The sequence below is a fragment of the Anguilla anguilla genome, chromosome 3 (assembly GCF_013347855.1).
Source record: "Anguilla anguilla isolate fAngAng1 chromosome 3, fAngAng1.pri, whole genome shotgun sequence".
Taxonomy (NCBI): domain Eukaryota; kingdom Metazoa; phylum Chordata; class Actinopteri; order Anguilliformes; family Anguillidae; genus Anguilla; species Anguilla anguilla.
The window spans coordinates 28,155,297-28,178,946 of NC_049203.1; the positions used below are offsets into that span (position 1 = coordinate 28,155,297).

A 23,650-nucleotide genomic window follows, 5' to 3' on the forward strand; every position below is an offset into this window, starting at 1 on the left:
TTACAGCTGTATCATCTTTGTGGGAAGCTCACTTATATTTCATTTAAATGCATTCTCTGCCATTTCACATGCAAAACTCACATAATATTGTTTCATGAGTCAGATAGCGACATGATTACAAGGTACAGTAGGCCATAAAGCCTTGGATTGAATTTGTAATCGCTACTGTTACTTTTTAAACAAAATATGGTGTAACCAGCTACATCGCCAACATTTGTTTCATTCATACAGTTGGCTGGCTATTTGGCTACATAGCTTCATTAAACCAGCTGCATGGCTAGCTAGCTTTCTGACTAAATGAAAAATTAAACTAACATTATTGAAGTGCAGCTAGCTAGCCAGCAATGACATATGGCATCAATGAAACCATTAATATTAGCTGACTGGTTAACTAGTTTCTTGCTTAACTAGTAGCTACTTAGCTATTCTTGAGATGTTTCATTACAATAATGCACTAGCTAGCAACCTACTGTGCTGTTAACACTAAAAATACTGAACAACAACTTGCTAACCAGTGACATTAACTATAGTTAAAAGGTAACTACAGTTAACCAGCTAGCTGCTAGCAGTTTCGACTTGCCACCCATAACATTGAATTTAGCTACTTAGCTAGCGAACAACATTTTCTAGCAACATTAGTGTGTGCACTGAGTCGAGGAAGAATGAGCTACTTCTCTACAAACATTCAAAAGATAAATTCTCACTTCAGGGGGTAATAATGGGGTAAAAAACAGTATTTCTGACAATGTCAATTTTTTGTTGTTGTCACTAATCATGAAATTCACCTGCCTAAACCTATTGTTGTAAGTAACCCAAACCCCAACTAATAGTTAGTCTACTGTTTTACTCTTTTAACTAGGCTACTGTAGCTACCTTGCTAATGCCAAGTTTTAAAATTAATTTTATTTAGGCATACAGATTATCTACCAACATATGAACCATTAGTAGGTCTACCGTTTATACAATGTCAATGTAAGTTAATAGTTGTTTCAGTTTCTTACAATAAATTAATCAATTACAAAATTGGTGTTGTCATAGTCAGGTAGTATGTGCATTTTAGGCAGTCTCTACAATCTTAATATTAATTCACCAAATGTAAACAATTGAATAACCTACCATCAATAATCTGGTTAGAATTAGTAGCCTAATGCTGGTTGACTTGTTTGTCAGAAAAAAAACACAAACTAAAAGAAAACCATATGATAATTTTCTAGCCACTGAGATTCTTGGTTATCAAGATTCTAGCTGCATCAGTACCTGTTCACAATGCACCTTACACAAAATCCATCTCCCTAAACCTTTTTGCTGTATGATACCCAATATATTCAGACTCTCTTATTGCAGTATCCAGAGCGACTACCTTCAAAAATAAAACCAGTGAGAAAGCTATAGCCTACTCAGTTCACTTTAGAAAACAAAGTGTTAACGTCCAACCGGTACTGGGCTCCAATAAGCGATTAAATAAAGTGACCATCCAAATGATGATGAGGTGGTTCTGTCTACTAAGTATAGCCTATTATGTCAAGTAAACGCAAATTATATAGTATGCTACAAATATTTTCTCTTTCTAAAAAATGAACAACAATCAAGTGCAGATATTTAATTGCAACTTCTTCTTCTTCTTCTTCTTCTTATTCTTATTCTTATTATTATTATACAATGGTGATATTTGTATTTACTGATTCCTAAAAAATGTTAACATTTTTAACCCGTTAGTCTTGCCCATTCAGCTTTTACAAACATTTACAAAACATTAATTCTCAAGTATGGGCATGTACATTAAAATTGTACTTCATGTTGAATACTGCAACTACTGACAATGACAACATTATTATTATTATTAGTATTATTATTATTATTCACTTTATTAACAGTGATGTGAAAGATAATCAATTCTATGTTTTGGGTATTAGGGCATAACTAACCCTCATCTAGCCTTGTCTTTACCATATCCTAACAGTAGCTAAATCTAGTCTTGTAACAAATAACACATAGCAGATTTTACTTTGTCAGTATTAATTCAACCAAAGATAATCCAGCATGCAGAAGCCTTTTGTGAAAAAGTGCACCCCATCATTCTTTAGCTTGTAGACCCCCCTTTGGCAACAGTAACCTGAAGTAGCCTAATCATTTTCTGTATGAGTTTATCAGTCTCTTCCATTGTATGAGAGGAATTCTTGCCCACACGTCCTTACAAACCTGCTTCAGCTCATTGATGTTTAAGGACATTTGTTTATGCACGGCGCTCTGAAAGTCCCACTGCAACATCTCAATGGGGTTGAGGTCTGGATTTTGACTTGGCTATTCCAAAAACCTGATTTTATTTTTCAGCCATTTCAGCCACTTGTAGATTTGCTAATGTGCTTAGGATCATTGTTCTGCTGCATGTTTTTCTCGGCCAAGCTTTAGCCGTTGGACAGATTGTCTCAAAGTTGCCTTGAGAATACGCTGGTATAGAGAGGAATACATGGTGATCTCAATGATTGTCAGTTGTCCAGGTTTGTTGGCTGCAAAGCAGCCCCAAATCATCACCCTCCACCACCATGCTTGACAGTTTGCATGAGGTTCTTGTGGTGATATATTTTTTAACCAGATATGGTATTGTGCATTACGGCAAAACAACTCCACTTTGGTGTGTTCCAGAAGTCTCGTGGTTCATTCAGGTGCAATTTTGCAAACCTAAGCCATGCTGCAATGGAGAGAAGGGGGTTTCTTCTGTTTACCCCTCCATGAAGGCCATACATATTTAGTCTTTTCCTAACAGTCATGAACTGTAACATTTATTATGTTGACAGGCCTGTAGATCCCTGGAGGTAGCTTTTAGAATCATTGCATTTCCTTGGAGCATCATATTGTCTGATCTTGGAGTGAATTTGGTTGGACACCCACTCCTGGGTAGGCTGTCTTGAATGTTCTCCATTTTTAAATGATCTTTCTCACTCGTGATGGTTGGGCTTCATATTGATTGGGAATGGCTTTATAACCCTTCCCAGACTGATGAGCAACAATTGCTTCTCTCAGATAATCTCAGTCACTGACATATTTTGTCCTCAGAGTGTCTGCTTGTAAATAAAGGTGGTAGCACTTTCTGATGATCAACTAATTGTGTGAACTTGATTAGCAACACCTGGTTCTAATTACCTTAATTGGTATGAAAGCACTTACTTTTTTGCACTTGGCTTCTGCATTTTGGCTTATTTTTGGTTGAATATATAATGACAAAGAATAAATTGCACATTTGTTCCACAAGGCACAGCACAACCTGTGGTATTAATTCTTACTACAAACATATAAATGTTTTATTTTAGCTGCTGTAGAATGAAACAGGAGTAGTAAATTGTTAAATGACACTTTGAACCAACATTGTTTAACTAACTAAAGAAAGAATTATGTAATTCACAAATGTGCCTATAGACTGTGGTAAATTCCAAATCAAATTACAAAAAACACAGACATTAAACAAATGGGGTTAAGGTGACTGATTTTCCTAAGTGTCTTGTTTAGGTGAGTTTCACATTGCTGTGTTATCATACAAATTTTTGCTTGGGCATAATTATTAGCCTACATGGACAGCCAAACTTGGTGTCATTTGCATTTAAAGCAATACCTCCACTCAAATAGTTTTCTCCTGCTAAACCAAATATCTCAGTAAAAATGGGGTGGAATGGAATGGGTTCCTCAAAATGTCTAGAATATAAATCAGATGTGTTTCAGAGAAAGTATTTGCTCTAGGAATTGTGGCTGTGGTTTAACTACCATGTGCCTACCCTTATTTGCCTAATTGGGGTCACAATTCTTGCTCTCTTGTGAAGGCAAAGGATTTTAACTTCTGTAAAGCTGGGGTGAAATGGGATCTGCAAACTGGCCACTATATAAATCAAATGAGTTTCAAGACAATGCATTTGCTCTAGGAATTGGGGCTAGGGTTTAACCCCTGCACGATTTTGGTTGAGATACCACCTTTGTCTGGTTTTGAGCTAGGAAAACCCTTAAACATATGCGCTTTATTAGCAGCACCTGGCTCTAATTACTTTCTTAAATGAAACAATAAGGATGAACTTTTCCCACACCTTTTTGTTTGAATGCATAATGACATAAGTATAATATGTGTGTTATCAGTGACATGATGCTAGATTTACTTTTAGAATTTGGTGAGAACCAGATGAGGGTTAATTAAGTTCCAATATGTAAAACCATAAAATTGAAAGATCAACTTTTTTCGTATCACTGTGTTTTAATAAATGATGGGCTTTTCTGATGTAGAGTGTTGGTTTAGGGGTTTGTGCTGATGACACTCCCAGAAGACCTTGCATCATTACCAACCTGTGAGCAATGTGGCAACTGTTTCTGCACCTCTGTGCAGGTTGAATTGTGAAGTATTCAGGTCCTCCTGCTTCCAGTCTTTCTCTTTTTATTTTTATGGCTTGAAACCTCGGTCATCAGTTTTAACTACTGAGAAATGTACCCTGCGCATCTAGCTTGATAGGTTAAATGTGCACTTCAGATTTCGAAGTCCTGAGATAGAAGATGACATGCCGCACTCGATTAGTTTCAGTTGCATTGCCAATGTGTGACCCAGAGGGTTGTTGACTTTTGTCAGGTTGCTTCTGTCGGGCAAGGGTATCAAACTCCAGACCGGGAAGGCCTCAGTGTCTGCTGGTTTTTGGTGTGTTTCAGCACGAGTGAGTAATTTAAGTCATCAATTGACTAAAGAGTCCACACACCTTGTTCTCAATGCCTTAATTGGCTGCTGATTGAAAGGAAACCACAAATACCTGCAGATGCTGCAGTTTTCTCAGACTGGAGGTTGACACCCCTGCTGTAGAAGAATGCCATGCTGCTGTTATCCCATAAACCCCTGTGTAAGCACTAGAGCAGTGGTCTCCAGCAGTGGTCTCCAACCCTGGTCCTGGATAGCTACAGGGTCTGCTAGTTTTTGTTTTCACCTTAAAATCACCACCCTGTAGCTCTCTAGGACCAGGGTTGGAGACCACTGCACTAGAGAAATCCTCACAGCAGTGCTTACTTCTGCATGGTGACTCAGTTGATTCCGGAGAGTTGATCCGGAGAGCCTGTGATCCCACTAAACTAACAGAAATAAAAAAGTGGCACACATTTTCATATACTTAAAACAACCACTGCTAATCTCTGTGAACAGTCACTCAGTTAAACACATAACACTCACTGCTAATCTCTGAGAACATTCACTCAGTAAAACACATAACACACAGCTAATCTCTGAGAACAGTCACTCAGTAAAACACAACACACACAGCTAATCTCTGAGAACGGTCACTCAGTAAAACACATAACACACACTGCTACTCTCTGAGAACATTCACTCAGTAAAACACATAACACACACAGCTAATCTCTGAGAACAGTCACTCAGTTAAACACATAACACACACAGGCAATCTCTGAGAACAGTCACTCAGTTAAACACATAACACACTCCTAATCTCTGAGAACAGCCACTCAGTAAAACATATAACACACACTGTTAATCTCTGAGAACAGTCACTCAGTTAAACATATAACACACACTGTTAATCTCTGAGAATAGTCACTCAGTAAAGCACATAACACTCACTGTTAATCTCTGAGAACAGTCACTCAGGAGAACAACACACACAGCTAATCTCTGAGAACGGTCACTCAGTAAAACACATAACACACACTGCTAATCTCTGAGAACAGTCACTCAGTAAAACACATAACACACTGCTAATCTCTGAGAACAGTCACTCGGTTAAACACATAACACACTGCTAATCTCTGCGAACAGTCGCTCAGTGAAATACGTAACACACACTGCTAATATCTGAGAACAGTCACTCAGTGAAACATGTAACACACACAGCTAATCTCTGAGAACAGTGACTCAGGAGAACACATAACACACACTGCTAATATTTGAGTCACAGTCACTCTGGAAATATGTAAAATGCACATTGTCACCCTTCGAGAACAGCTAGTCAGTAGAAACACGCAATGCATTCTCTTAATGTCTGTGAACAGCTAATCAGGAAAAGCACGCATCACACATTGCCACTCTGATCACAGATGTTCAGTCATTGACACATTATAGAATGTTGTCAACATTGATCTTCGTAGTAGTTAGAAGATGTCAGACCTATTGTTATTCTGACCTCTGATTACCCAGAGACATAGATATTATTTAAGCCAAGCTGCCAGAGATGACTTCCCCCTTTTCTATTTTCCGTGATGCAGGTAGTATTGAGAAGGCAGATTTCTGCGCTAGTGCCAAGGTCATTATAACCCAGCTTTGCTGACAGTATATACCTTTCCAGGAAGAGGTCAGAGAGCTCGCATGCTCAGCTTGGCTGATGCAAGAGCTCGCAGCCCTGGTAACTGAATATGGAGGATGTCCTTGCATTGCATGGCAATGAACTGCACCAGCTTTGCATTCCCTGCCCGCCTTGTCTCCCCAGATTTATTTTTCCAAAACTAAACAGAATTTTCAGTTGACCTTCCTGCTTAAATAATGATTAAACTTTCTAAAGAACCATGTTTAGTGCATTTGTAAATTGTTTGTTTTTGTTTTTAGTGATGAAAATTAGGAAATGTTACATTAAACCATTGCAATGCAAGACGGCTGAACTACAATCTTAGTGTTTTTACAAATGAACCTCCATTTGCTTATCATGTTACTGCACTGACTGTTTTTCAACTTTTTGCAAAGTATTTCATGTATCAATAAGGATAAATGTTATTCTTTTTAAAAAAAAAGTGTTTTTCAAAAGGACTCCTGTTTTCTGTAATTAAGAGTGTTTCTGTTGTGCTTACACCAACAGTTGGTAATTCTCACAGTGAAACGAGCTACAGCTACCTTTTCTTTAATAGGATGGTGAGTATGACCTTTGGGGTTATCATATATTTTTAAAATTATGTCATTTTGTGTTTGTCTTGCTCACAATGCAGAAATTGTTTAATCCTTATCCTCATATTTATTTAAAAAACAATGGGCCTCACTTATCAATATTTTCGTAAAACCGTGTGTAAATTTGTGTGTAATCGAAAACGAGTTATAAATTCTGCCAGATTTATGAAGCGCTTGTACACACAGCATTTTATCGTTTCCATGTGCGTATGCTGATAAATACCAATCAATCATACATGATAAACGCATGCAAAGAACTTGTGATTATTGAAGCCCCTGAAATACCATAAAAGGAGCTTGGAATTCCATTGCAGACAACCTAAAGAGATAAAAAGAAAAGATAAAATGAAATAAGATTTATAAATTTAAAAAAATAAAAATAAATTTTAAAAAAAACCTCTGAAGCGGTGATTGAAGTTCTGTTAATGGAAGTACAAGCCAAAAACAAATTTGGTTCAGTAGTGTAAGCAGTGGCGTGTCAGGGCTTGGAAAGACTAAAGCCTGGCAAGATATAAGGGAGAGGCATCATAAGTGTAACACATGATGAACGTAATACGGTCATTAACTTCATGTACAATGTGGCTACCATAGTCATTTCAGGTTTGTGTGTGTGTGATTCCGTCCTCTGCCACGTCCCGTATTAACCTTTACGGGAAATATTTCCAAAAAAAACGTTTTTGAGCGAGCTAAGTAAAAAGCATTTCTGGAAATAATTATCGGGTCTGAGGCTTTATTTTTATTTACAATAATTCAAATCATACAACATTTAACTCTCACATTCTTTTGCATAAGTGCCCTTTTTACGAACGATTTACGTTCATATTTGTACGCTCTTATCCAGAATGACTTACAAAAGTGTTGCGTATCCTGTTTGAAGTATCATTTTCTTAGACTCTTCAGGTGAGATTTTGAAATAGGTTTATGCTGCATGTGTACTCGGGCCAGTAATTCTTTTTAAATCCCCTTGTATAAAAAGGTATGCAACATTCTCAAACAAGAAGTTATACCTAAATGTGTTTATGAGGGTCTTATGCAATAATTTAATCTCTGAATTGTTTCTTTGTTAAAACTTTTTGTTTTGACAACATTTGTTTTGTTGTTGTGGTGAAACAAAACTGTACTGATTTACTAGGAAGCTACATCTCGAGTACAAGTGTAAGCATTGGGTGTATATTTCATCGAATGCAAAGTTAAATAATGCCTTCATTTTCTTTCAAGAAGACGGTATACAGCATATTAATATCCATGGTAGAAAATGACTCGAAGACACAGACTAAGACCTTCTCTGTTGTAGGACGTGGCTTTGCTGTAACCCATCTCCCCATTATGTACAGGGGGTTTCAGACAGCTTCTAACCCTGAAGCTTTTGTGAAGCAAGCACACTTCTCTCATAAATACTGTTTATTTTCGGCACCCTGAAGTGAATGACAAGGTTCTGTGGGATTGTTTCCTGTAATTCGCGCTTGAGCTGGGCCATATTATGTGGAGATGTGCCACAAATGAACTGGCTTAATCTGCGCGTGGATCAATGGGTATAATAATGGCGCCCGGTCTGAGGCGGAAGGGGATAAGTCATCTTAAGGAGATGCTATCAGGTGACTCAGTGCTGTGGAACGGAAATGCAGGGCTTTTCCTTTAAACCTCAGGGGGGTGTCTTTCCGTATGATTCTCAGGGGGCATCTTTCTGTGTGATTCTCAAGTGCTTGCTTTCTCTTTTTTAAAAAGTGATTTTGACTCCCCCCCTTCCTTTTCAGCGTCTTTATGTTGTTTGTGATCTGGCTCCTGCGCCGATATCACTCCCTGGCTCAGGTAAGCTTGTGTGTGTGTGTGTGACTGAGTCTGAGTTTGTGTGTGTGTCTTCCTGTGTGTGTATGTTTGTATGTGCGTGTGTGTGCACATGTGTTTGTCTGTGTGTGTGTGTGTGTGTGTGTGTGTGTTTGTCTGTCTGTGTGTGTGTGTGTGTGCGTGCATGCATGTGTGTTTGTCTGTGTGTCTATGAGTGTGTGTTTGTCTTCTGTGTGTGTGTGTTTGTCTGTGTGTCTGTCTACTGTGTGTGTGTCTGTGTCTATAGTGCTTGTTAGCTGACATTACCCTATCTCAGTATCAGTCCTCTGGTGCCAGAGGGGTGGGCAGGGGGGACAGTGGTCAGGCCACAGTGCTGGGGGCAGGGCCCACAACCTCTCCTTAGCACATCACATGAGGTGCTGACACTAATCGCTGGGCCTCAGGTGTCTGGAAACCAGGCAGGACTGGTTATTTCGACCCCTTGGGCCTGTCAGGCTGTTATCCCTGTACATCTGAAGGTGGCCGTGAGGTGAAGCCTGACATTGGGCTCAATCCAGCAATGAAGAGAATGTAGTGCGGTAACAGGTGTCTGGGCCTTGAGAAAGAGCTGTGTCATGTCCTCTGATGAAACCCCATCCGTGCACCTGCTCTGAAACCTGTCATTAGCGGTGCGCTGTTCTGGTTAGCATAGCTGTTTATTTCGAAACTCACCTTTGTTTGTGATGCACTTTAATGTTTGTACCAAGGCCAGTAAATTTTCTGTGACAAATATGGACACAATTTAAACCATCATTAAAACGTTACAAATTACTCAGGCTGCAAAAATGACTCCATGTCTGCTTGTAATCACATTTGGAGCTTTTGTGTTGTATCTAGTGTAATTACAGGATACTCTCCTCAAGTGTAAAATTACACACCTGGCACCTGGCTATTTAATGGCTAAATCTTCTCACCTGGTAAATCTTGATACACTATATGACCAAAAGTATCTGGATGCCCCTTGGTCTGGAGCTGTTTTTCATGGTTTGGGCTAGGCCCCTTAGTCCCTGTGAAGGAAAATCTTAATGTTACAGCATACAATCACATTCTAGATGATTCTGTGCTTCCCCGACAGTTTGGGGAAGTCTCTTCCCTGTTTCAACATGACAATGCCCCCGAGTACACAGCGAGGTCCATGTAGAAACGGTTTTGTTGAGAACGGTGTGGAAGAACTTGACCGAGCTGCAGAGAGCCCTAACAACCCCATCCAACACCTTTGGAATCAGTTTGACGGCCAACTGCGAGCCAGGCCTAATCGCCCAATCATTGCCCAACCTCACTAATGCTCTTCTGGCTGAATGAAAACAAATCCCTGCTGCAATGCTCCAACATCTAGTATAAAGCCTTCCCAGACGAGTGGAGGTTGTTATAGCAGCAAAGGTTGGACCAACTCCATATTAATGCCGGTAATTTTGGATGAGATGTTGAATGTCAGGTGTCCACACACCTTTGGCCATGTAGCGTATGTGCAGGCTCTGCTGCAGCATCCCTTTAATCATAACAAATTTATTACTGGAGCCGACTAGTAGATATTATTAGAGGGAAGCACACTCAATTCTCTATTAGTGTGCTGAAAATGCTTCCAGTTTATCAGCATTAATAGATTACAGGTTCTTATAGTTGTTAGGAAATTAGCTTTCTCTAGCTCAGAGATTGTTGGTTCAATTCCCAGGTGGCGTTGGTGTGATATTTGGCTGGTGTAATATAATAAAACTGGGAAAATTGGCTGGGAAATATGTAAAAACACAAAGTATGTAAGTTTCCTTAGGTAACTGCCCTTGTGTGATTGATAGTAGGTTATTATCAGTCATCTGGATTATCTGTATCGGGATGCATCAAACAAAGAAAACAGAAATACACATAGAGTACTATAGTGCATGGCGTTATATACTGACTGCTGGTATAGATGGTGATGCTGATAACTTTATTGTCACTATTCTTTCTGTAAACCCAAATGCACTTTGTAAGTGCCCAGTGCTAAATACCTCGATATAATGTAACGGGTCCTTTCTGCTGCTGCAAAATGAAAGTACCGTGATTAAAACACAGGGTGTTCAGGCTGCTGTCCTGAGAGCGTTCAGGCAGCGGTCCTGAGGGCGTTCAGGCTGCGATCCTGAGGGCGTTCAGGCAGCGGTCCTGAGGGCGTTCATGCTGCGGTCCTGAGGGCGTTCATGCTGCAGTCCTGAGGGTGTTCAGGCTGCGGTCCTGACGGCGTTCACGCTGCTGTCCTGACGGTGTTCAGGCTGCGGTCCTGACGGCGTTCAGGCTGCGGTCCTGAGGGCGTTGAGGCTGCGGTCCTGAGGGCGTTGAGGCTGCGGTCCTGAGGGCGTTCAGGCTGCTGTCCTGAGAGCGTTCAGGCTGCTGTCCTGAGGGCGTTCAGGCTGCGGTCCTGAGGGCGTTCAGGCTGCGGTCCTGAGAGTGTTCAGGCTGCGATTCTGAGAGCGTTCAGGCTGCGGTTCTGAGAGTGTTCAGGCTGCGGTCCTGACGGCGTTAAGGCTGCGGTCCTGAGGGCGTTCAGGCTGCGGTCCTGAGGGCGTTCAGGCTGCGGTCCTGAGGGCGTTCAGGCTGCGGTCCTGAGGGCGTTCAGGTTGCGGTCCTGAGGGCGTTCAGGCTGCGGTCCTGAGGGCGTTCAGGCTGCGGTCCTGAGGGCGTTCACACTTGCTGCACGTGTGTCTGTGGCGGGACACCAGGGCGCTGGGTCTGGCAGGGCGCTGCCTAAAAGGTTTAGAGCGGCTTTTCATCTGCCAGTCCAGCGCAGATAAACGAAATACTCTGATCATGTTCCGGGCATGAAAACGGTCGGCTTCGCTTTCATCTCTCTCTCTCTCCCCCTCTCTATCCCTCCCTCTCTCTCCCCCTCTATCGCTCCCTCTCTCTCAGCGGCATGCAAAAATCATTAAAGATTGTCAGCCTTGCCCGAGCTGTTTTTTTCTTCTTTAAAATGTGGCTGACTTTCAAGAGAATGGAAGCTAGCTGGGCAGTGAGGGAATGTGTGTGTGTATGTGTGCGTGTGTGTGTGGGAGAGAGAGAGAGAGAGAGGGGGGGAGAGGGAGAGGGAGAGGGGGAGAGGTGGGGGGGAGAGGGAGAGGAGAGAGGGGGAGAGGTGGGGGGTTGTAATTGCTGCTCGGCGGAGGCGTGAGGGAACACTTTGAAATCTCATCCGCGGCACAGCCGGCGCTCTGGCCCCGGTTGTCGGGCGGGGCGGGGCACATTAAACACATCGCGCTCTCCCGGAACGGCGAGCGGCGCTTAGTCTGGGCGAGCGGGGCGGGGGCGGGGGTGGGGGCGGGGGTGTATGTGGGGGCGGGGGCGGGGGCGGGGGTGGGGGGTGCGGGTGGGGGTGGTGAGAGAGGGGGCAGCGTGGAGTCGTGGCGGGGCAGGAAACGCGCTCCCTGACGGGGCTCTTCTGGTCCCTCATCGTCCCCCTCAGCGCACTTCTGTGCCTGTCCCAGTCACGCTCAGTACTGCCACAGGGACCAGAGAGCAGGAACACACACACTCACACTCACACACACACACACACACGCACGCACGCACTCACACACACTCACACACACACACTCACACACACGCACACACACGCACTCACACAAGCACACACACACACACACACTCACACACACGCACTCACACAAGCACACACACACACACACACTCACACACACGCACACACACGCACGCACACACACACACGCACAAGCACGCACAGACTCATACACGACCACACACAAAGACTGGCTAAGAAAAGACACAGTGCCTCTTAACGAAATCCCGCGCGTGTAAGCGCTAAATAATAATTAGCTCTCTGCTGAAGGCTAATCACGCTGATGTCACAGATAGATGTGATCGTAACGCGTTCCTGTGCTTTCAGCGGCACGGTGGTCTGCGCCGGGCGATCCGTTACCGGTTCCCTCGCGGCTAACGCCGGCTGGTCTTCCGTCTGGGGCAGACCACGAAAAAGGCCCACCCAGGCTGCGGGAACACACACGCTACGCTGGCTGTGTCCGCGGGGGTCTGGCCTCCATTTTCTGCCTAATTAGCTTTTAGTTAACCCTTTACCTCAGGACGTTTGGGGGAATTCTCCCCGGTGTCCCTGGCCTACACGCAGAAGCTCCACACGCACGCACGCACGCACGCACGGACGCATGCGCACACACACCCCTGTGTTCCTGTGTCTTTTTATTCTTTAGGCCATACAATGCCAGAGCTCTTCAAATTCAGAATTTTAGTTCAATGGAGTATTAGTCTGGCCCCATAATTAAGGGACATCATAACAAAAACTGAGCGGCTCAAATTCGTAGCAGAGCAGTCTTAATCATTTATGGTAGTTCTGTTCTGTAAAGCTTATAGATCTTGGCATTGAAATGATATGAAATTGCTCAGCGCGCTGTTAAAAGAAAGAAAAGAATAGAGAAGAAAGATGCTCAGCTTGAGAAATAAGACAACTTGGCCGCTGAATCATAAATGCTGATAAATTGAAAAACCAGACAGCACTCAATAGAATACTTCAAATTTTCAAATGTCCACAAAAATTCTAGAGATTTTATATGCATTACATTACATTACATTACAGGCATTTAGCAGACGCTCTTATCCAGAGCGACTTACACAACTTTTTTTTACATAGCATTTTACATTGTATCCATTTATACAGCTGGATATATACTGAAGCAATGCAGGTTAAGTACCTTGCTCAAGGGTACATGCCATATGCCATACGTACCAGAGCTTCTAATTTTCTTGTATTGAAACTGAGCGATTTAATAAAAATGAGTCCACATGAAGACGATGACTTTAAAGATCCCGTTCTCTGCAAAATGTTGTGCTACGTAGGTTTATGAAATGTTTCTTTCAGCGTTCGGCAGCAGAAATTCACAAAGGTCTCACAGTACGCTCCAAAATCCAAAATTAATCTAAAAGCCGAGGTCGGGTTTAGGTGGGAGGGCGTATCTGCGTCGCGTTAATGGCCGTTTTTTTTTTTAAAAGAGGAGTGTAATTCAGAGGAAGGCCAGCTGGCTGAACGGCGTTGTGGGAGAAAGTGCGAGCGGAGCGGACAGAGAGAGGGGATGTGATGTTTGCCGCGGTCGTCTGGGTGCGTGAGATTAACGGTTTACCGCGGCGGGCGAGCGTCCGTCGCGCTAACGACGTACGTTCTGTTTTCTTTTCTTTTTTTTTTTATGGGTGCCGTGCTTGCCTCATTCCTCTTGGACAAAGGCCTTTCCTTTCTCTTAATTAAAACCCGCCTGACGTTTTTTTCCGTCCGGCGCCCGGCTCTGCTGCAGGAGGGCGCCGGCGCGGATCACCGAGGCGGAGTTCGTTAGCGATGGACGACGCGACGGCTTGTCAGGCGGCTGGCGCAGCTCCGGTGCGCGGGGTCGCCGTGGAGACGGTGTCTTCCTGTGAGCTCCGTTGGGGCGGTGCGTCCCGTGTGGCTGCCCTGTTGTGAGAGCGCCTGCCCTGTGCTCTTCCCTATCCTGCCCCCCCCCCCCCCCCTCTCTGTGAGAGATAGAGCTGAGGGGACAGGCTTGGCCACTGGAAGGAGCCCTGAGCATTTATGAGGGGTTCACAAGCTAACGCTATGCCCTCAGGAGCGACATAGCTCAGGAGGTAAGACCGATTGTCTGGCAGTCGGAAGGTTGCCGGTTCAAACCCCGCCCTGGGCGTGTCGAAGTGTCCTTGAGCAAGACACCTAGCCCCTAACTGCTCTGGTGAATGAGAGGCATCAATTGTAAAGCGCTTTGGATAAAAGCGCTATATAAATGCAGTCCATTTACCATTTACCATCAAACCCATTTGCCCCCTAAACCACTACATCCCCACTCCCCCCTCTTTCACTGCTGCACCACATAGCCTTATGTTGTAGGTTTATGGAGCGACTGCTGCCGTCAGTTGCGAAGCTGGTGACTGACTCGGCATGGTCTGTGCTCTGCCTCGGCCTCTGTGTGTGAACACGCGCGCGTTTCTGTGGACGAGGACGGGTGCTAAACGCGCGGGCGTGAAGGTGAGGCGCCCCTCTCCGCGGCCGCGGGGCCTCCTGGCGCGCGGCGGCTCGCTAACGCGAGGGACGGTGTTTGTCGGGTAGTCGGCTGCGCTCTGTGCCGCGGGGCGATCGCTCAGCGCGCCGCCCGTGGGCTCCCTCGGGCAGAGCGCTCTCTCTCTCTCCGTCTGCGCGCGTACGGGCCTCCGCTCGAGCGCCCGGCGGGTTGCGAGCGTGCCCGTGCGTGCGTGTCTGCGTGTGCACGCTCCTCCGCGCGTGTGTACGAAGTGCACTTCTGACCTCCTTCATTAATTAAATGAATTGATTCACATCGGTCTTTCAGTGGAAATGAATGTCATAATTGTTCCTTCCAGACTATAATCTTCTTCTGGTGGATCTGCACGTTTCAGATGCAGTGCAGAAATATTTTTCGGTGATTTTATTTGCCTTTCTTCAGTAATAGTCCGAGAGAAGAGGCAGCACACTGAAGCCTTTGAAAGCTCTGTTGTGGGCGGGGCTTTGTAATGTTTCAGGTGAGGACTGTGGGTGGGCTTGGTTTGCGTGCTCCCGCCTCTCCTGCAGCCCCCCCCCTCCCCCCGCCTCTCCTGCAGCCCCCCCCCTCCCCCCGCCTCCCCTGCAGCCCCCCCCCCCCCCCCCGCCTCTCCTGCAGCCCCCCCCTCCCCCCCACCTCTCCTGCAGCCCCCCCCCTCCCCCCCACCTCTCCTGCAGCCCCCTCCTCTCCCCGCCTCTCCTGCAGCCCCCCCCCTCCCCCCCCCTCTCCTGCAGCTCCCCTCCTCCCCCCCCCTCTCCTGCAGCTCCCCTCCTCCCCCCCCCTCTCCTGCAGCTCCCTCCTCCCCCCCCCTCTCCTGCAGCCCCCCCCCTCCCCCGCCTCTCCTGCAGCCCCCCCCCTCCCCCCGCCTCTCCTGCAGCCCCCCCCCTCCCCCCCACCTCTCCTGCAGCCCCCCCCCTCCCCCCCACCTCTCCTGCAGCCCCCCCCCTCCCCCCCACCTCTCCTGCAGCCCCCTCCTCTCCCCGCCTCTCCTGCAGCCCCCCCCCTCCCCCCCCCCTCTCCTGCAGCTCCCCTCCTCCCCCCCCCTCTCCTGCAGCTCCCCTCCTCCCCCCGCCTCTCCTGCAGCCCCCCCCTCCCCCCGCCTCTCCTGCAGCCCCCCCCCCCGCCTCTCCTGCAGCCCCCCCCCTCTCCCCGCCTCTCCTGCAGCCCCCCCTCCCCCCGCCTCTCCTGCAGCCCCCTCCTCTCCCCGCCTCTCCTGCAGCCCCCCTCCCCCCCCCCGCAGGCCCCCCCCTCCCCCACCTCTCCTGCAGCCCCCTCCCCCTCCTCCCCCCACCTCTCCTGCAGCCCCCCCCTCCCCCTGCCTCTCCTGCCCCCCCCTCCTCCCCCCACCTCTCCTGCAGCCCCCCCTCCTCCCCCCACCTCTCCTGCAGCCCCCTCCTCCCCCCACCTCTCCTGCAGCCCCCCTCCTCCCCCACCTCTCCTGCAGCCCCCCTCCTCCCCCCACCTCTCCTGCAGCCCCCCCCCCTCCCCCCGCCTCTCCTGCAGCCCCCCTCCTCCCCCCGCCTCTCCTGCAGCCCCCCCTCCTCCCCCCGCCTCTCCTGCAGCCCCCCCCCCTCCCCCTACCTCTCCTGCAGCCCCCCCTCCTCCCCCCCACCTCTCCGGCTGCCCCCTCCTCCTCCCCCCGCCCAATCAGTGGCATCCAGATTGTGTTTTATCAGGCTCTTATCCGGCCTGGTCCTCAGCGGCGTCCGCGCGCGAGAGCGGGAGGGCGTTTAATTAAAGCAGGGCCGGGGAAGCGTCAGTAATTAGGCAGTTAGCAGAGCCCGGCTCCTGCGGTTATCGATCGCTTTATAAAGCTTTGATAATGCGCCGTTTTGATCCGCCCGCCTCGTCCCCCCCCCCCCCCCCCCCCCCCCTCCGGCCCGCACCATTTATCAGCCCCGCCGTTCGGTCCAGGCGGCGGCGAGACCCGCCGTGAATCAAGCCCCTAATCAATCCCAGCCGGGCCGCCCCCCCCCGGCGCGGAGCCGAGGTGTTGAGTAATGACGGTCTGCAGCCGTCCATCTGCGCTCCGCCCGGGCTGATTGCCCTGACAGAAGCGGGTAATTCAATTAGCGCCGACCCATCGAGGGGGGGGGGGCGGGGGGGGACCGCGGTGGGGGGGCTGGCCATGTTACCGTGGCGCCGCCAGCCTCGCTGCCGCCTCGCTTGCCCGCTAGCGGCCCAGCGTCGGTGCCGCCGTCGGTTTGCCAGCGCCTCCTGAGTCTGCGCCCCGGCGCTCGGTTGAGGCGTGAGCCGAGGATGAGCCGTTGAGCGAACGCAGTATAATCGGCGGACGCTCCGTCGGCACGACGACGCTGATTCGCGAAGCGCCGGCGGACCTGCAGCCTTAGCCGGGGCCGGACGGGCGCGGGAGGGCTCTCTGCCACGGCGCTCCGTGGCCCCGGCGACAGCGCGGGCGCCGGCTCTGGCGCAGGCGGAGAGTCTGAGCGCGTGGAGCGGTGCCGAGATGCTAATGGGGCCGGCGGCGCTGCCAGCGCCCCGTCTGTCACTGCGCCCTTCCTGCCCTGCCAGCCGCCGGCGCGCGCCTCCTTTTACTGCCGCTGACTGCCTGAAAGCCTCTCTCAGCGCTGCTGCCTTTCTCAGCACTGCAGCCTGAAAGCCTCTCTCAGCGCTGCTGCCTTTCTCAGCGCTGCAGCCTGAAAGTCTTTCTCAGCACTGCAGCCTGAAAGCCTCTCTCAGCGCTGCTGCCTTTCTCAGCGCTGCAGCCTGAAAGTCTTTCTCAGCACTGCAGCCTGAAAGCCTCTCTCAGCGCTGCTGCCTTTCTCAGCGCTGCTGCCTGAAAGTCTTTCTCAGCGCTGCTGCCTGAAAGTCTTTCTCAGCGCTGCTGCCTGAAAGCCTTTCTCAGCGCTGCTGCCTTTCTCAGCGCTGCTGCCTGAAAGTCTTTCTCAGCGCTGCTGCCTGAAAGTCTTTCTCAGCGCTGCAGCCTGAAAGTCTTTCTCAGCGCTGCAGCCTGAAAGTCTTTCTCAGCGCTGCAGCCTGAAAGTCTTTCTCAGCGCTGCTGCCTTTCTCAGCGCTGCTGCCTGAAAGTCTTTCTCAGCACTGTTGCCTTTCTCAGCGCTGCTGCCTGAAAGTCTTTCTCAGCGCTGCAGCCTGAAAGCCTTTCTCAGCGCTGCTGCCTTTCTCAGCGCTGCTGCCTGAAAGTCTTTCTCAGCACTGCTGCCTTTCTCAGCGCTGTTGCCTTTCTCAGCGCTGCAGCCTGAAAGTCTTTCTCAGCGCTGCTGCCTTTCTCAGCGCTGTTGCCTGAGAGCCTTTCTCAGCACTGCAGCCTGAAATTATTTCTCAGCGCTGCTGCCTGAGAGCCTTTCTCTGCGCTGTTGCCTGAGAGCCTTTCTCTGCGCTGCTGCCTGAAAGTCTTTCTCAGCGCTGTTGCCTTTCTCAGCGCTGCAGCCTGAAAGCCTCTCTCAGCGCTGCTGCCTTTTTCAGCGCTGCAGCCTGAAAGCCTTTCTCAGCACTGCTGCCTGTCCTCTTCAGCCTGCGCAAACTAGCGGGAATTCTATTAACCGTCTGCAAAAATCAACACGGTGGGCGGGAGTGGTCACCTAACAGCACTCCCAATGCTGCGTGACAATGAACAAAAAATACCAAATATCCAGGGATTCCAGCTGTGACAGATTATTTTGATTACCTTTGAAATTCCTCGATTGTTCCTTGAAAGGGAATAAAGATCAGTGGTGTTTTCTCTCGCTCTCTCTGTGTGCGAGGGGATTTCAGAGATTTTGTTCACGCCTCTGATTCAAGCCGCCTTACCCTGGGACATAAAAGAGTTTTTTTTTTTTGTTTGTTTATTTTTGAACCATGGAAATGTCCCTTTTCCCGGTTTCTTATTCGAGTCAGCCGGACGGATGCTTTTGAAAACAGTTTATGCCGTCGGTTGTAAGGCGAGATCAAAACGTCCCTTTCTGTCAGGCGAGCCGCTCGCGACGCTCGGCGGCGGGGGGGGGGGGCTGGGGGGGGTTCCGTCCACCGATCGGCGCGGCGGATGTTTCCGCGCACGTCGCGTCTCGAGAAACAGCGCCGACGTCTCAGGGGGGAAAGCGATTCGCCGCTCAAGGAGATTCGCCGGGATTGAAAATGTTTTTTTTTTTTTTTTTCTCTTGTGCTGCAGAAGAAGAAGAAAAAAAAAGAACAGCGCACGTGTTGCCTCCGCCTACGCCTGGCGCGCTGCCAGTCTCGTTGTGAGCACTGTGATGCTTTTGCCGAACGCGCAGCCCATCGCTCCTGGGTTCGTCCCGAAACATAATAGAACGGAGTGCTTTGTCGTCTGTTAAATTTACATAAAGCGGAAAAATGTGATTTTCGTTCGGGCTTGCGTAAGAAAACGATTTTTTTTTAAAAACAGACCTGGGCGAAGGTATGGCGCGGACGTTTTGACTGTGTGCTGCGTGGCGTGTGCGCTGCAGTGAATGCGTATGTAGATCTGTCCCGTGGGGGGGCGGGGGGATAACGAGCAGGCGTTCGCGCGGCGCTGATTGTCACCCCGTCCCAGGGGGGCGGCGTGCGTCCCGGCGGAGCCCCCCTCCCCCCCCCCTTGGCGTCTCCTCAGGGGGAACGCCGCCGGTCCGGACGGCCCTGCCAGCTCTCGTCCGCGGCGGCTTCCCCCCCTCAGCCCCGGCGTGATTAATACGCTCCGCTCGGCCGAGCCGAGGCGAGACGCTAACCGGCGCGGGGCTCTCTGCGGCTCGCTCGCCCCGCTAACGAACGCGCCGACCGCGCGCAGAGAAGCCCTGAAAATCAGACATGAGAGAGAGAGAGAGGGAGAGAGGGAGGGGGGGGGAGAGAGAGAGAGAGAGAGAGAGAGAGAGAGGGAGAGAGAGAGAGAGAGAGAGAGAGAGGGAGGGAGAGAGAGAGATTCCCCCTCCCTCTTCTGCTAGAACGGGTGATTTCACTGTCTTTCCTGTTAGAGGAGACGTGTGTGTGTGTGTGTCTCGCTGTCTCTGTTTCGCTTTCTCCCTCGTGTGTGTGCGTGTGTGTGCGTGTGTGTACGTGTATTTACTCTTCTTTTCACCCTGTCTTGGCACAACACACAGACACTTTGCCTTCTCTTCCTTTGATGTAGACACACACGCACCTTTCCCACCTTTTTCTAAGACAAACACTCTTTTCCCAAAACACATGTGAACACATCTCCCTCCTTCACTGAGAAGCACAGACACATGCACACACACTCACACTTGCACATGCACACACACTCACGCACACACACACACACACACACACACACTCACACGCATGTGCGCACACACACACACTCTCTCACACATGCACACACGCACACACACACATGGACACATACACAAGCACACACACACACACACACACTCTCTCACACATGCACACACGCACACACACACATGCACACACATACGCACACACGCATGCACACACACACACACACACACACACACATTCTCTCACACATGCACACACACACACGGACACAAGCACACACACACACACATGCACATACGCACACACACACATGCACACACACACACACACACACACACACACTCACACACACACACACACCTCTCACTCCTCCACGCTCTCTCCCAGGGTGACCTGAGATTTCGTTCATGCCTGCCTGGGGGTGTCCAGCTGAACAGCAGTGGCTGATTGCACAGGGCCCCCTAAAATTAGCATCTACCCCTGCCCTCCCCCCAGTGAACACTGCCTTTTGACCCCCCAGTCCTGCCCCGTCTGGCTTTCGGAAGGAGCCCGGGCACGTGTCCGTCCGATGACAATGCCTGGTTCACCGGGTTCACCGGGGCCTGAGGGCGATCTTGTGAAGACTCACATGTTCTTCCTGATCCATATCTTGCAGAGCGCCTTCTTCTGAACAGCGAACGCACCGTTTGCGAAAGGCCCTTCCCCTCACCTTTTTACCTGATAACGATCGTTAAGACGGTTTTTTTTGGCTTTGGCGGGCCGGAGAGATAAAATACCCCGTTCCGTCTCGCGCTGCTGCGGGCTGCTCGTGAATGCACACGAACCTATAAATAAACCACGCGGCCCATTTCGCTGTTTACCGCCATGTTTATTTAATGTCATTTCGGCAGGGCGAATGACTGGGTTTTTGCGCTGTTATGGCACGATATCTATTAACAGAAAAAATAGAAGGGGGTGCCCTTCATCCGAACGCAGAGCGAATAGTTTTGACCCCCGGGTACGCCAGCGCTGGCACCTGAGCTCTCCGTCAGCCTTGTAATCTGTTTTCACACGCAAATGAAAGAGCCCCTTTCAGACGCGACTCCTGGAGCGCGGCGTCATCGGCATAGCAACGTGCGCGGCGACCATTTGCTGGAGATGCGCGGTCCCAAATGCGGAATCTCCCGTTAGTTTTTATGGCATCCCTTCACTTTTTTTGAGGAAGGGCCTAAACTAATAACGTGCGGCAAACTGCGGTCACTCTAGCGTAGTCTACGTTAATGGCTTCCGTTTCATTTCTTTTCCACTTAGCGTTTTTCACCGTGATGACTCGCGCCATTAACTGAGCTAGCTAATAATGTTAGCATTACGTTAACTAGCTGACCAGGATCCTGCTTACGTTGCGTTAACGTTAGGTAGCAAGATGAAGTTGTCGTCGTTAATCTAGATAACGCTAGCTTGCTTGTAGGCGCTTGCTAACGTTAGCAAGCAGTTATTGAACCCAAAATAAAAGCAATTAAATTATGATTTACAGTAAGTGTACAGCAGTGGTCTCCAACCCTGGTCCTGGAGAGCTACAGGGGTCTGCTGGTTTTCATAGTGACTCTGCACTTCATGAATCAATTAGAGCAGTTGATTACACAGTTAACTCAACTCACCTGGTGTCTTGGGTCTCAACTGGGTGCTGATTTTAAGGTGAAAACAAAAACTAGCAGACCCTGTAGCTATCCAGGACCAGGGTTGGAGACCACTGCTGGAGACCACTGCTCTAGTGCTTACACAGGGGTTTATGGGATAACAGCAGCATGGCATTCTTCTACAGCAGGGGTGTCAACCTCCAGTCTGAGAAAACTGCAGCATCTGCAGGTATTTGTGGTTTCCTTTCAATCAGCAGCCAATTACGGCATTGAGAACAAGGTGTGTGGACTCTTTAGTCAACTGATGACTTAAATTACTCACTCATGCTGAAACACACCAAAAACCAGCAGACCCTGTGGGTCTCCAGGACCAGGGTTGGAGGCCACTGCTGTGCAGTGTGGGGAAGCGATGAGCCGCTCTGATGTTGCGCTATGCGCGTGTCCGGCAGTCGTGGTGTCATATCTCGGCCCTTCGTGCCGTTAGCGGGCGTGGCTCCCGCGGTGCGTGAGCTCCGTGAGGCGCGCGGCCTCGAGGCCCCAGACCGCGCCCACGCCGGCCGCCCCCCCGGCTCCTCCGTCTCAGGCCGAACGGCCTCCTGACCAACCGGCCGCTGGAGGCGTTCGTGTCTGTCAGAGCGACGGCTCATATCACAGACGGAGTGAGAGGGGGAAAGAGGGAGAGGTGGAGAGATAAGGGATGACCGAGTGGAAGCCAGGCTGTAAATACGGCCACAGTAAGAGCGGGGAGGGAAAGCAAGACAGATTAGGCGTGCTGTGCCTGAACGTCCAATATCAGCACGCTGAACGTCTTGAGCTTAGACCTCTTAAAGCGTCCCTGTCCAATTCCCAGTCAAGAGTTAAACGCGTTTTGACTTACCCCTTATTAAAAAGCAGCCTAACATAATGTTCAGACTTATAATTACAGTGATGTCAAAACGCTTACACGTACAGGAGCAGAATTTAATATGACTTCTGTGCCAATGCATATTGTGTATTCATCGTCACGACCCACCTAGACCACTCCCCCATGACCCACCTTGACCAATCCCCTCTGACCCACCTTGACCAATCCCCTCTGACCCACCTAGACCACTCCCCCGTGACCCACCTTGACCACTCCCCCGTGGCCCACCTAGACCACTCCCCCGTGACCCACCTAGACCACTCCCCCGTGACCCACCTAGACCACTCCCCCGTGGCCCACCTAGACCACTCCCCCGTGGCCCACCTAGACCACTCCCCCGTGACCCACGTAGACCACTCCCCCGTGACCCACCTTGACCAATCCCCCGTGACCCACCTTGACCAATCCCCCGTGACCCACCTTAACCAATCCCCCGTGACTCACCTCGACCACTCCCCCGTGACCCACGTAGACCACTCCCCTCTGACCCACCTAGACCACTCCCCCGTGACTCACCTAGACCACTCCCCTGTGACCCACCTTGACCAATCCCCCGTGACCCACCTAGACCACTCCCCCGTGACCCACCTTGACCAATCCCCTGTGACCCACCTAGACCACTCCCCCGTGACTCACCTAGACCACTCCCCTGTGACCCACCTTGACCAATCCCCCGTGACCCACCTAGACCACTCCCCCGTGACCCACCTTGACCAATCCCCCGTGACCCACCTAGACCACTCCCCCGTGACCCACCTAGACCAATCCCCCGTGACCCTCCGGTGGTTCCCGTCTCGCAGTTCAGAAGCGCCACTCTGACGCGCAGTCCCACAGGCCTTTGTTCTGACGGACGGCGAACAGCAGACTGCTCTGCAGCCTGCGTGGTCTGAGCGCAGTAACATCAGCAGAGCGGCGGTAACGACAAAGCGCGCTGCGGTGCGCTAAGGCAGCGTAGGCTACGCACATGCCGCGCGCTTTCAGCACGCTTCTCCTCCGCTGACTCGCACGCCCGGGAGTGGCCCTGCTTCCGTGGTTTCCTCAGAACGTTCTGATGGGAAATAAGCAGTTAGCGTACGTTTATATAGGATATTTAGCATATATAACCGTGTGTGGAACTTATTTAGTGAAGTAACGACAGTTTTCAGAACAAAGACAACCTGCACAATCTGGAACATAAGCGCGT

At 49.5% G+C, this 23,650-nt stretch overlaps 1 protein-coding gene across 1 annotated transcript in view; it reads left to right on the forward strand.

Annotated features, from left to right (window-relative positions):
* si:dkey-100n23.5 overlaps positions 1-23,650 on the forward strand; it is a 152,671-nt gene that overhangs the window by 2,056 nt on the left and 126,965 nt on the right. Inside the window, exons 2-3 of the mRNA XM_035408512.1 lie at positions 6,819-6,871; positions 8,659-8,713. Coding sequence (XP_035264403.1) covers positions 6,819-6,871; positions 8,659-8,713 — 108 coding nt within the window. The remainder of the gene's footprint in view (positions 1-6,818; positions 6,872-8,658; positions 8,714-23,650) is intronic.